This window comes from Megalops cyprinoides, chromosome 23 (genome assembly GCF_013368585.1).
Source record: "Megalops cyprinoides isolate fMegCyp1 chromosome 23, fMegCyp1.pri, whole genome shotgun sequence".
Classification (NCBI taxonomy): domain Eukaryota; kingdom Metazoa; phylum Chordata; class Actinopteri; order Elopiformes; family Megalopidae; genus Megalops; species Megalops cyprinoides.
The window spans coordinates 8557015-8570362 of record NC_050605.1 but is presented as its reverse complement, the minus strand read 5'-3'; the positions used below and the strand labels follow the sequence as shown (position 1 = coordinate 8570362).

At 37.8% G+C, this 13348-nt stretch overlaps 2 protein-coding genes across 2 annotated transcripts; one reads left to right on the top strand and one right to left on the bottom strand.

Annotated features, from left to right (window-relative positions):
• The first annotated feature begins 412 nt into the window (after positions 1–412).
• Positions 413–5415, top strand: LOC118770588. The gene is made up of 2 exons (XM_036518349.1): positions 413–659; positions 3919–5415. Exon 2 carries the CDS (start codon positions 3964–3966, stop codon positions 4903–4905), a length of 942 nt encoding a protein of 313 aa, XP_036374242.1. The 5' UTR covers positions 413–659; positions 3919–3963; the 3' UTR covers positions 4906–5415.
• Positions 5416–7589: 2174 nt separating this feature from the next.
• lamtor4 (late endosomal/lysosomal adaptor, MAPK and MTOR activator 4) lies at positions 7590–9655 on the bottom strand. Its single transcript, XM_036518310.1, has 4 exons — positions 9585–9655; positions 8930–9010; positions 8641–8758; positions 7590–8519 (listed from the first exon to the last, which is right to left on the bottom strand). The coding sequence occupies exons 1-4, from the start codon at positions 9585–9587 to the stop codon at positions 8422–8424; spliced, it is 300 nt and encodes a 99-aa protein (XP_036374203.1). The 5' UTR covers positions 9588–9655; the 3' UTR covers positions 7590–8421.
• Between the last annotated feature and the right edge of the window lie 3693 nt (positions 9656–13348).

The following is a 13348-nucleotide window of genomic DNA, read 5'->3' as shown; positions in this document are numbered from 1 at the left end:
CAACAAAGATGTAAGACAAGAATATTTGCATCAAATATTGCTGTAAATAATGCCTTGTGTATTCACTGTCCAAGGTTATTGGGGAACCACTAGAAAATTAAAGACGCACTATTTAATGCTGGTCACTGGTGGCATATCCAGTTGAAGAAGATTTGAATCAGACTACAACCTGTTTTGAAGGTGTGAAGTCTCCAGATGTTTTACTGCCTTAATCTCTTTCACAAAACAAGTGTACAGGAAGGCAGACTGTGGTGACAATGTGGTGCACCAAGACTTTCACTTATTGGTTATTGTAAGATGTGCGTAAAGTCATACAATCAGACAATCCAATCAAATGACCATTTACACTGCATGAACAATATAAATACTTTGAACTTTAGGGTGTGGCAATAGTTTCAGCCCAGGAGTGAACGTGTTACTCAGCCTTAAACTCTGTTTTTGCAAAGAATTTGAGCTACTCCTACATTCTTTTTGCTCTGAACAATCAATCTAGAATTAAGAACAAACAAAATACTATATATGATTGTAGTCCATTAAAGTTGTAGCTTGTAAAAACAACCTTCTGAAGACGTGACAACCAGGCTGTACTTCCATTTCAAAAGGCTGAAGTCCATTTTGGTGACGATCTACATCTGCATCCAACAACATTGCATATTGACGTGAGTAAACTGCTGTTAATAATCTATTCTTGTATCTGAATCAATATCCAGAGGAGAATTGATTTAATGGGTAGCCACCGTGATAGTGTTTCATTAATATTTTTCGACAGGATGTTAAAAGTTGCTGGGACCAGCACAGTCAATCCTAAGAGCACATCAAAACAGGATGCGCCACTCCCTTCTCAACTGCCATTTTAACTGCCTGTTAAGACACGTATGCTTCATCCTTCAGTACGCCTATCTAACATTTGGCAGCATAACAATGAAACACAATACATCCTTCTTGGGGAAACAGAACACTACACAATAAATAAAAAAAGAAAAATTCTGGCTAACGGTTTAAAAAACAAACAGTACTTTCTAGGACAATGAAGGGCACTTGAAAATCATTACATTACATTACATTACATGTATTTAGCAGATGCTCTTATGCAGAGTGACTTCCAGCACAAAAGAACATAAGTGTATCCATTAAATTTATAAGAGCAACAGTGTCACACCAGGCTAACAACACTCCTAGACCAGTGAGTGTGAGCCTAACACTATTCAAGCCCTACCACAAACTAACTTGAAAATCTGTTTGCTCTGTCTAAATAAATGAATTAATTAATCCTCATTCCAAGTTTAATATGTTTGGTAACATTAAAAAGGTTAATTCCCTTAATGTATATGCCATTCATTCAAAATGAGATTTTAGTCCACCTTTTAGACAGCAGTGCGTTCAAAGCCCGACACCCATAAATTCCTAGTCTGACTCAACCTGGGCTCAAAAACTTTAATGTAATTATAGGCCTGAACCTAAACATGTTGCTTTAGTATTTAGATTTGTGGCATACGCAGAATAAAACGCCAAAATAAAGCACAAATGTAGCACTGACAACTGCATGTGCTGTTATCAAGGAAATGCTCACTGGATTTTAGGGCCTTACAGGCTGTGTGATCAGACTCCACCCTGTTCTTGTGTGACCAAATTCATTTAAACCCACTCCCAAAGAGGAATGAAGTGTTCAGTAAGACTGCTTTCATTCAGTTCAGTGATCAGCAGTAGTTTTTTGACAGCAAGGAGCTTTGTGGCAATTGCAGAAGCATAATGTCTTTTTTGTGGTCACAACACATTATGTTGTGAGAAGCGTCTCACAACATATTGTCTTGTGACTACATACATGGAGAATAAAAGCAAAAGTGAATTAAAAAGCTCAGTATTGATTCACTGCTGTTTTGTCAACCAAAATCAAATGCTGATCAAACCAATCAAAAACAATATAATTTTTGGGCACAGAGTAAAGTGGGTTAGCTAAGTTTTCTTGTGTTTATTTCCTGCTTTGATAGGAACCAATCAAAATAATTTTTACAAAGCTCTTGCAGAAAAAGCACATCATAAAAATGATTGGATTGGTTTAATTATTGGTTTAATTCTACTTAAATTCATGTTAATATTATCACAACAATATTAAGTCTATTGTGAATAATACAGTATGCCTAATTTTGATGTGACTCTGCAAATGATATACCAGGGTAACACAGTTAATAAAAAGTGATAAATACTACATTTCATATTTTAAATAGTAACTTAAATTGTAATCTATCCTACTTTACCATACAGATAGAGGGACAGCATGATTCTGGTAATGTTGGACAGTGTTATTGGCTACATATTTACATGGCAATTTGGAGTATCTAGTTGTCTTACTTGTGGGCCCCCCCTTTGGGTCACTTTATAGCCAAGGGCCACAACATTGTCCTTATAAAGACAATGCATTTCGGTGATGTATTATCATATCTCCCTCAACATACAGGACACACAGGGGATTGTAGAAAGATAGAGGGTTGTAGAAAGAGAAGGGAAGGGAGATAGCTGAAGCAGACAAGTCAAAAGAGAATGAAGGGGGCAATTGATGAGTATAGACAGCAAGCAGAGGCAGGGCAAGTTTAGCAGTCCATTTTTTGGCACAGGGCTAGAATGTTCCAAAGTAACTCTGCAAAATATACAGTCTATTGCAATGCACTGCAAAATGGCTTGCTGTTGCTGTTTTGTCTTAATAAATGGGTGTCACACATTACTGAATACATAACAAAAAACAGTTTGAGGGTCAAAGTCTATGTAAAGGTGTTGTACTCCTCCTGTGAGTAAATTATCTACAATTTTCCTTTTGATGTGGTTAGAATACATTTTGAAGATTTCAGAAATGTGTCATTTGTGGGGGAAATATTTTGGATCAATGTCAATATAGGTGCTAGAACGCAAAAGCACAAAAAGTGCCCCACTATACCTGATGTTGATAATTTGCTGACAACCAAAAAGGCAAAGATGACACAGTCTGCTATTTGACAAACTGCAAATAAGAAACTGTGGGCATTCTTTGTCCCCCGGTGTACACAGGGGGCAGAGTTGGCACATGATGTTAAAATCCCTGGATCCAGCCTGTGCCAAATACACATGACAGAGACAATTGATGACCAATCTTGCAGGAAAACAACAGTAATATTGCTGTTCTTCATTCACTTTGAAGACAGCAGAGCAGTGAGTAAGTGTGAACCAGTAGTGGACAGCGGCATCTTACTGTCAATTAGGTAGACAACAATTAGGAGCTTGACTCCTGTATTTTACCAATCGGTTGGACACTGTCCCTGGGGGGTATTCCAGAAAGGCAGTTTAAGAAATCCTACATTATAGCACTTTACATTATAGCATTTTACATTGTAAAATGCTTACATTTTACAATGTAAATGTAAGCATACTCATTGTACTATTACATTTTACAATGTAATAGTACAATGAGTACTATTACATGATGACATTATACCAATACAACCATTTCTTTGTGCCTTTTCTACAAGAGCTTAGTAAAAAAAGAGAAACTACTTCGGTGGCAGCAAGGAAATAAAAGATTTGGTAACAAAAGAAAAAAAATGCCAATAGAACGAATTTGTACGTTCATCAATGAAATATGTCTCTTTCAAGATAATTATTTCAATGGCCCTTAAAACAAAAATGGTTGAGTTTGGAGATATTTTAAAACACAAGCTGAGTTATGTTTTGTGAATGTAATTCAGCTTGTTGTCTAGTACATTTATATTGCTGTTATAATGTGTTTTCTATAGCATACTCTAGTGAAAAGGATCATATTTTTCACATTTATGTTTTACTTTTAAGTATTAAAACCATGCAACTAGTTTCAAAAGCACTGAAGTGCATGAAGTTTGATGTGTCAATTGGGTTGGTAATGACAAATAAGGTTCTTTTGCTTGTTCTTTTCAGGAAAGAACTTCAAGCGCTACAACTGACATATACGAGTTCAACTAAATGGAAAGTTCCAGTCACCGCACAAATCGCAGAAGACATAAAGAAAATTATATTACGGGGAAGCATGCAACAATACAGACAGTAATTAATGAATTGGGTTCCAATCAATATCTTGACAAATTTGGCTCCATTCCTGCATACCCACAGCCTGTGGAGTTCCACGTTACTAAAGTCAAACATGTCACTGGTAATACAGGAGTGTATGGAATCATGGAAAAAGGAGGATTTCTCCCAGGCCAGGACAAACGTGGTTTGTCCTGGTGGAGCCTTGAAGTGGAAGATGATGACATCACGGCTGCTGAGGAGCGCTTCCTTCAGTCACTCTTCCCTAACAGAACAGAAGCCCAGGCTGAGAAGCAGAAGCCGTTCCTGAAAGAGTTCACCACGTCTCCCGCCTTCCTGAAGTCATCCCGCTACGGAAACTTCAAGTTCACCTTCGGCTTGAAGGAACTCCTGCATGAGTACAGCAGACAGATGTGTAATGGGGAGAAGCCCATTCTCAGGGTGTATGAAACACTGTTTTACAAGCAGGAGATTGTGCATTCTGTCATTGCACACAGTCCTGACACCCATGATTTTGATCAATTCCAAATTTTCCAAGATGGTGGAAGGGCTTTTGAGGATGGGATTATAGTCTGGCGCCCAGAGGCAATGAGTGAGACCCACCGCTATGAGCTGATTACAAAAAAGGAAGAAAATACAGTTGAGGCCATGAATGTTTGGCATCCACAGTTTTATGTGTGGGACCATTTGACCCTGGCATTTCACTGTAATCCAAGGAGACTACTGCATTTTGGAAAAGAAAAGCTGGCTGATAGCCTTAGTGCTTGTGAAATAGGAAAACCTGCATTGGCTGCAATATGTTCACAAGCTGATCAAATAGTAGCTCAAATCAAGCGAAAGTATGAAACAGATAAAAACATGTCAGCTGTAAACAACTGAAGGAAATGAAAAAAGTATGTATTACGTAAAAAAATGATCGTATCTCTCAATCATGGTACGATGTTACAGGGGTGCCGGCATGGCCGGGGAGTGGGGGTGTGGGTGTTGACTTCCAAGCAGATATGAAACCATCACACTATGACACTGCGCAATGTAAAATATGTAATTTGGACTTCTTTTAGGGTGCAGCTATAGTTCCGAACCTGTAGTAAATGTGACACTTGGGCATATTGTTGAAAATGTATTTTGCCATAATTCCATCTGCTCGTATCTTCTTTTAAATTAAGAAATGAAATGAGAACCTAAGAGAAATGATACAAAGCCTTTAAGCTTTTGAATCTTAAAGACAGTTGACAATATTCTCAAGAGGTGAAATATAGGCTGTGATGCAGTTTTGAAATAAGATAAGAAAAACTTTTTCCAGGACATGACCATAGGCATATCACATAATGATGTGAGAAAATAGCAGAATAACGTACCGAGTGCAAATGTAAATACATTCTTTATTAAGTACAGAGCTGTATTGAGATACTCCTTTCCAATTAATACCAATAAAGTGTAAATTGACAGTTGTCTTCAGAACAGCTTCTGTCCTTTTTGGAATTCTGCTATACAAGGTTTGAGCCGTTTTGAGTTGCCAATTTTTTCAGATATGAAGAGCGTGGAAATTTACTCTCTACTGTTTAAATCTCAGAGTATGGAAACATCTTGTGGAAAGAATGCCTACATCATCAGGTGCATCTTAGTCACCTAAAAGAGCTTTGTATTCCTTGACAGTAATTTTACAATGCAGATTAATAATAAATAATAACTGGACCAAATAATCAGACCAAATGGCTTGCAAGGGCCAGCTTCCCATACCATAACATATCTTTAACAGAGGCAATGAGTGGGATCGACCGCTATGAGCTAATTACAGACATGAAAGAAAATGTAGTTCATGCAAGGGATGTTGAGCATAATCCAAGACAATATGTTTGTTAAATCACTGAAATTCGATGAAGCCACACTGATAAGTAAACTTAGGGCTTGCAAATAAAGGACCATGAGCTGAAAGAGCTAAAGAAAAAGTTGCTCAAATCAAGGAGAGGTACAAAGCACAGGATGGCATACCAAGTGTAAAGAACTAATGGCATTGAGTCAAACCACAATGGAAAAACATAAAAGGTGGAGAGAAGCAAACAGATTACATTTACTGAAACAACAAAGCAAGGACAAGTTCAACTAGATTTGTGTGCATCTTCTGAAGAAAATGCGAGGTGTGGTTGCCTGTGTGCATTATTGACAGTACGTGTGTGTTCGTTATGTGTATGTGTCTGTTCATGTGAATGTGTGTAGGTGTGTGTGTGTGTTTGTGTGTCTCTTCACGTGTGTGCTTGCCCGAAGGACAACCACACTAATAAGATCCAACAACAACCAGGCAACTAGTAAATGACAAGTAATATGAATAAATAAAAAAAGTTCTAAATAGTTGCAACAACAATGTTACACTGTATTATCATATATTTATGGAAAAATGTGAGCAAATGTAAGCAAATGTGAAGAGACAGATACTGTAGATTCAATTTACAGGGACAACACACAAGTAGTCTTAACAATTGGTTAAGAGGATGAGGGGCTTTCTTGCAAAATGTGAGAAGCACAGGCGGTTGTGACCACTGCATGAAGCAGTCACACTGTTAGCAGCTCCTCTTCAGTCTCAAAAAATGAACTGTTGAAACACTTCTCACATGCACTGAAGATAGATCACCACAACCTGCCAACCCATTCACTGAATACATGTGCATAACATAATTACTATAATCCATTACTAACCACTTGAAGAAAATACAGTACTTCATGGCTGTCATGTCAGTAATACCCTTAAGACTACAGCAGACACTGGAGCTACACTAACTGACTAAACCATGGAGCTACTGAAGCAACGCCAGGCCTTTAATGCTGCAAAGAAGAGTCTCAGGGACACTGGAGAGAGGAATTTCACTGCACAGCTAGTCAGAGGACAGAAAGGAAAAAATGGACAATAAAAGTGTGAGAATTAACTAAACTGGTTTTACATTTAAACAAAGCTTCTGCAAATTCTCCATCTCCAGGCTTGTTTAAGTCTGATGCCTCTCATGCCTCAGGCTGAATTTTTGACAGCAGTGGCTCAATGTGTGTGTGTTATCTCAGAAAACACATGCAGAAGTGTTTATGTGCAATACATGCAATCCCCAGAGCTCAGAGTTCAAAGTGTCCAGGGCTGGATAGCCACCCAGCTGAATTTTAAAAGAGATCTTCCGATAAACTGAATCCCCATTTAGTAAATATGTCCAAACAATCCTTTGGGACATCACATCTAAAGTGGGCGGTTACAAGAGGAATTTCTGCACTAAAAATGTACAAATGGTAAGACTTGGCAAGGCACCTAAACATTCCCTCAATGTTGAATAATAAGTGTTCTTACAGATGACCTTCAACTGGTCCCTGAACACAATTGAAATGGCTTACTGTGATTTCCTGTGAATGCAATATTGTGTGAACATATGAGTACATGTATGGCTACACATATATGTGCTCATGTATGTGAGCACATATATGAAGTTTCACTATATGAAGTTTCACTAAGGCATATCTGATTTGTGCTGCTGGAAACAAAGTCAGTCTAGGAACGAACAAAAAAGCAATTGTAGCAATTTGTCAGAATGTTTATTATTAAAATGATAAATTGCAGTAAGTTTTTAATCCACAGAGAGAAAACCCTTATGTTTGGTACCATGGGACTGTTATAGCAACACTTACTGTACAGTATTTTATGTTTTTCTATTATAAAATGTTTCCCACTGAGACCGAGTTCTAGGGCACTGGGCATCACCTAAGTCTCTGTGGGTATGTTCTTTCGTATGTTCACTGAGAATTAGTTCATACTGCAGAAAGTACTTTGCATTCCTTGAAGCCAGTAACAATTAATCATTAATCCAAACAACTACACTGCCTGTAGTTGTTTTCCACAAAACAAATCGAAATTTACGGAGAAAACTACTTGGCTCTTACCCCTGATTAGTTTTTTAGACATGAAATTACAGTTTGTTTTGTCAAAACTACCAACAGACAAAATATTTTATCTGCGATCAGCAACAGCATCACAAAAAAAGGCTGCAGTTAAACGACACGAAGGCCCAATGAGGGTTTGTGGCCTTCAATCATGAGAGGTTTTACTGATGTCTTCTCACACATCCGGCCACAAGGGGTCAGGCTTGTAATATCAGCAAAGCTCAATTCAAAAATCCAAACATTTCAATAAAGCTCTTCACCTCCTACCTTACTGCACCTCTGGTAGAGAACACAAGAACAGTTAATAACTGGTTGCCAGCTGCCACACTCTAACACTCTTGAGTAAAAAAAATATCATGGAGAGTGGAACATATCGCTTCAGTCTGAAATATGAATTCCGTTCTTTCAGCATCTGCCTGGTCTCTTCCGAATGTGCAGCCACAGTCCCCCACCATAATTACAGTCTCTCTTGCCACGTTTTAGCTACACATTGACCGGGTCGCGCTGGTTGTTCTGCCGTTTGACCACGAAGACCTTCTGCCCGGACACTGTCACCAAGTAGGCGTGGTCCTCGAACATCACTGCAGGGGGGACACCCAACCGAAACAGATCAGTTGCTGCCATTACACACTCAGGGGTTATTTTTGTATTCCTTTCATGCCATAATCGAGCACCGTCAGAAGCTCTTTGTTGAGGAAGTACCTGACATCCGTTTGAAGGGTGGCTCTGCCGCGCCGTTCAGGCGGAATTTGCAGGCGGTCTGCACCATCTGCATAATGACCCCGGCGGTTTGCTCGTCATTCTCTAGCTCGCCTGATGACTGAATTTTTGTGCAGAGGAGAAAAATACACACACAGCTATTTGAGAAAAAGAGATGAAAGGCGCCATATAAATGCAGTGTATTATTATTGCTAGAATTGCTTAGAATTATCGATGTCATTTTAACAAAAACCCCTGCTAAAGGAGCATGCATTTTTCAATTATCACTCACAGCTAGGACTCCTTCCTCGCTGATCACTAGATATCCAATTTGGTCGGGGATCCTCTCCAGGCCTTGTGTCAGTGCAGTAGTCTGGAAACAAAGTTAAAACGTCCATCAGTGTTTCACATCCTGTTTTCTCATACTGCAAACCGCGAAATGACACCTCCACACAAACACAAGCTGTTCGCATATTAATCGAAGTTGACAGGTTGACCAGGATAACAGAAAGCAAATATAGAAAGTTAAGTGAAAAAACGATTCCAAAAAACTGGAGCAAGAAACATTTCACAATCGCCAGCGTCCGGTATTAACAACTACGCTTACTATAGGAACGTTAGCAGTCATGACGCTATGTTCGTCATGAACAATGATTCAATCACCTGCTCCCTGATGATTTAACATGATGTCTAGTTTGTCTCAAAAAGCCACGAATTCGTGTCAATCAGCGTAATCAGACAAATCAGTATGCTGAGGTCCATGTCCATTTGGAAGAAAAAACATACCAAGATGGTAACGTTAACGCTATTGTTAGCTAGCGAGCTAATATTAGTTTTATGCTAACGAGGAGACAATGACATGTACAGACAATTATATTATTCTTCTAAGGCTAAAATACAGTAGTCGATGACCCCAAACATCTCGGGGATATACATAAAACACGTACCATCTTCAATTTTTAGAGTACATACAAGTCCTTCCGTTTCTCGTACTGTGTCTATCATGTGACTGGTAGCGTCATTCTGATCATATGACTTTGGTTGTGGCTATAATGCGCATGTTCATTTGACAGTCACCGTCAGTTCATTGACAAACGATTCAATGATTATACACTTATCCCTCGTTATACCGTGGTCCTGGTGTACACTTGTAAAAATGTCGTAAAATACGATAAAAAGGGCTAGGGCAAATAAAATAGAAAAATACAGGATATACATTACTTGTATCATACACAACGTAGTTATTTTTGTTGTTGAAATATTTAAAAATAAAAAACATATAAAATAAACATTGAAAATGGTTATTGTTAAACCTGTTTATGAGATGTATGCTCTCTGGCTTTCTACATATCTAAAACATTCCAAGCATGTTTGTTTTCCATTTTAAGCATTAGAATTTCATCTGAGGAGGTTGTAGTTCTGTGCTGAACAATTTTAGCATATCATCTTTACCCAGAAGTAAGTTGAAAACTTAAAAACTGAGTCATTTTTTTTTTTTTTTTTTTTTTTTTTTTTAACTTTGCTTAAAGTTAAAGGGTTATTCTCTGAAATTAAAACCCAGAGAAAGTGTGTGGTTGGACATATCAAAGTGTTTGTGTGATTGAAGGCTTACTTCACTGGATAATTAAATGTAAAGATGTATATCTGTAGTTGTAATCTGATTGTCCTGCATCTGTGATGTCATTTGACTAGACTAGACCATTATCCCAGCCTGAACCAGAACGTGAATACTTCAACATATGGAATACCACAGACTACTCAGACGCTCACACCCAGAACATTACTGAGACAACAGGCTTCATGATTATGTTAAACACATCTTTGAATTACATACTCAATTCAGCAAATGGCTAAACAAATCCACCACCTGAATTTCATACATAGAGAAAAAAATCCTCAATGAATATGAGTACAACTGATATGGTACAACTAAAAGACACCAAGGAGATGTGCACGTGTATACTGTCTTTTGGAAACGAGCCCACTCCCAGTTGTAATTTTGTTGAATTGTAAAATTAAAATCAGCTTTTTCATCATCTTGATATACTTGATTATTTGATACTTGATTATTTATTATTTATTGCCAAGTAGATAATAAACTAATTTACTAATAAACTAAAATCTCTTCAAGACCATCTTTACAGGAGCATGCTGTTATAGTTCAGACACCACGCAGCTGACAAGTCCTGAATTCGAAGTTACCCAAGAACAACACGCATGCTTATCCTCGCTTTTCTGAGAGAACTGTTACAAAAACTCACATGTATCACTAATACTCCCTACAGCACAGCTGTTTACTTCTGGCCTAAAATATATCTCCCCCTTTTTTGTAACTAAGTTCTAGTGTATTTTACATTTAAGGAGCCTTCTGTAAATTTTTTTTGTCTATAATTTTTACACACCATCATAACCCATACCATATTGCATATTTCTTTGTGCCACGTGTTTATTTGTGCAATTATGTACACTTTTTACTTGCCAACATGACAGAGACTTACACTACATGCCTGACATATGGGACAAATATGCACACAGACGCTTATAGTAAAAAAAAATACATGTATATGTTTTATGTCAGGGACTTGAGTTGAACTTTGAGCTACATACACCCTTCTGGAAATATTTAACACTTTTTATCTTCTCTTTAACTCGTGCAACATGGCCCTGGTCATTTCCTGAGAGACCACTTATGTCTCCTCTTGTGTTGGTATGTCACACACCAGGATTTTACAGGCAGGGAAACCCTGATATCAGAGGTCAAACAGGCTTGGTTGACAAACAATAAAAAGACGTTATCTTAAGGCGAGCTGTGAACATGTTTCTGAGTTCATGTTTACAATGCATGATAATTACTACTTTCTCACAGGCACTGTCCTCTTCAAATGTATGTACCAGATGTAGATATTATAGATATCTTTGTTTAGTTATTAAAAGGCATGCCATACTCTACCACTGATTATCTTACCTTCAGGCTTTACTGTTGTGCCTGCTGCATTTGTTTACAGCAAAGGTAAATGGAAAAGAGTTTGTTCCTTTACAGATGCACCATCACATAATAATAATAATAATAATAATAATAATAATAATAATAATAATAGTAATAATAAATATAGCTGCAAGCAGCAATGAAGGGGCCAAGCACCTCAGGACCACCAGGTAGACAATCAATCAGAACAACCCCTGAACAAGACACCAGTCCATCACAGGGTCAACAGATACATTGTCACACACTCTTACACTCACACCTATGGGCAATATAGCATGTCCAATTGACATTACCTGAATGTGTTTGGACTGTGGTAGAAAAGCAGAATACCCAGAGGAAAGCCACATGAACACAGGGACAAAGTATAAACTGAATGCAGACGCACCCAGAACTTGAAACCTCCACAATGTTAGGCAGTAGTGCTACCCATTTGCACCACCGCACTGCCCCCTACTATATATATATGTCAAGCTTAAACATAAGCAGTGCCATAAAATGCAGTGTGCCTTGTTGGGATAACTCTGTTGGAGGTGTGCAATTTTTGGGTAATTGCATAATTTCAAAATCATGGGAAAAATGGCAGAGAACATATTAGCTGAATACAATAAAGTGTCCCTGGTTAGAAAAGGACCCCTTTTTTGGAGATCCAATCTTATTTATTTAAAGAAATCCTTTCATTTTATACCACCAGGCTTCTAAATAGCTTCATACCCCAGGCTGTGAAGATCATGAACACTCTTGCTCCCCCCTCCTTCACCGAACCATTAATCCCCGCATAGGACCAGACAGACACTATTCTGCACTAGTGCAATCCATTTCATACTGCACCTGGCACTTTTTGTACAAACAAAATAAGATCATTTATTGACAGTACCTGCTGCTATTCCCATCCAACTATATCATTAAGACGTGGCATCATTGAGTCATGCTGCTATTCCCCTCCAAATGTTTACAAAACTGAGTGTATTGTTTATGGATATATGTTAATTCTCTTTGTAATTTATATACACTGTTGATATAGGAGAAACCGCATTTCATTCTTGATAGTACGCAAGTGCATGATAAAATGACAATAAAGGAAATCTCAATCTGAAATCAATTTAATAAAATACATTGAATAAAACAAGGTACTCTGATATATTTTCTACATCTGTTAGATGAAATTACCACATTTAAATAAAAGTTAAAATAAACTAGTCTACTGGGATTTCTAATACCACTCAACAATCTCAGATCAATGGCGCCATCTGCTGTTCTTAATGTATGACATTAAAAAGTCTAGTCCTCCCATGTAAGACAATCCCACTTTTCAGATGTAATTTCTGAAGTAGAAAAAAAAAACGCTGTCAAACATTCAGGCCAATATGGAAAGTCCAAGTGTTTCTTCAACAGTATCTAGTGTATGTAGTATGTAGTTGTGGCAATAGGTCAAAAGGTGCAGGAGATGTGCCTATTTTAAGTGCTACAAACTGATTGTATCTTAGCAGCCATGCCATTTGGACACTGAACTATGTGTTCAATTTCCAGTTAGGACCTGATATATAATGATGTAATGACCTACAAAAAAATTGGTTGCAATATCTGCTTTTCTTTGTGTGGTCTGTGCCTTGTGATGTCCATTACAACAAAATGCAATTAAAATCTCAGTACATGGACACATGAGTGTTTAAACCCGTTTTTCAGTATAACACCCCAAAGTGGCCAAATTTCACTAAACTTGGTGTG

Coding starts and splice junctions, on each gene's coding strand:
- LOC118770588 (XM_036518349.1), top strand. CDS start 3,964: ATGGAAAGTTCCAGTCACCGCACAAATCGCAGAAGACATAAAGAAAAT.
- lamtor4 (XM_036518310.1), bottom strand. Junction 8,759..8,929: donor GCGAGGAAGGAGTCCTAGCT/GTGAGTGATAAT, acceptor ACAAAAATTCAG/TCATCAGGCGAGCTAGAGAA. Junction 8,520..8,640: donor ACCCTTCAAACGGATGTCAG/GTACTTCCTCAA, acceptor TCCCCCCTGCAG/TGATGTTCGAGGACCACGCC.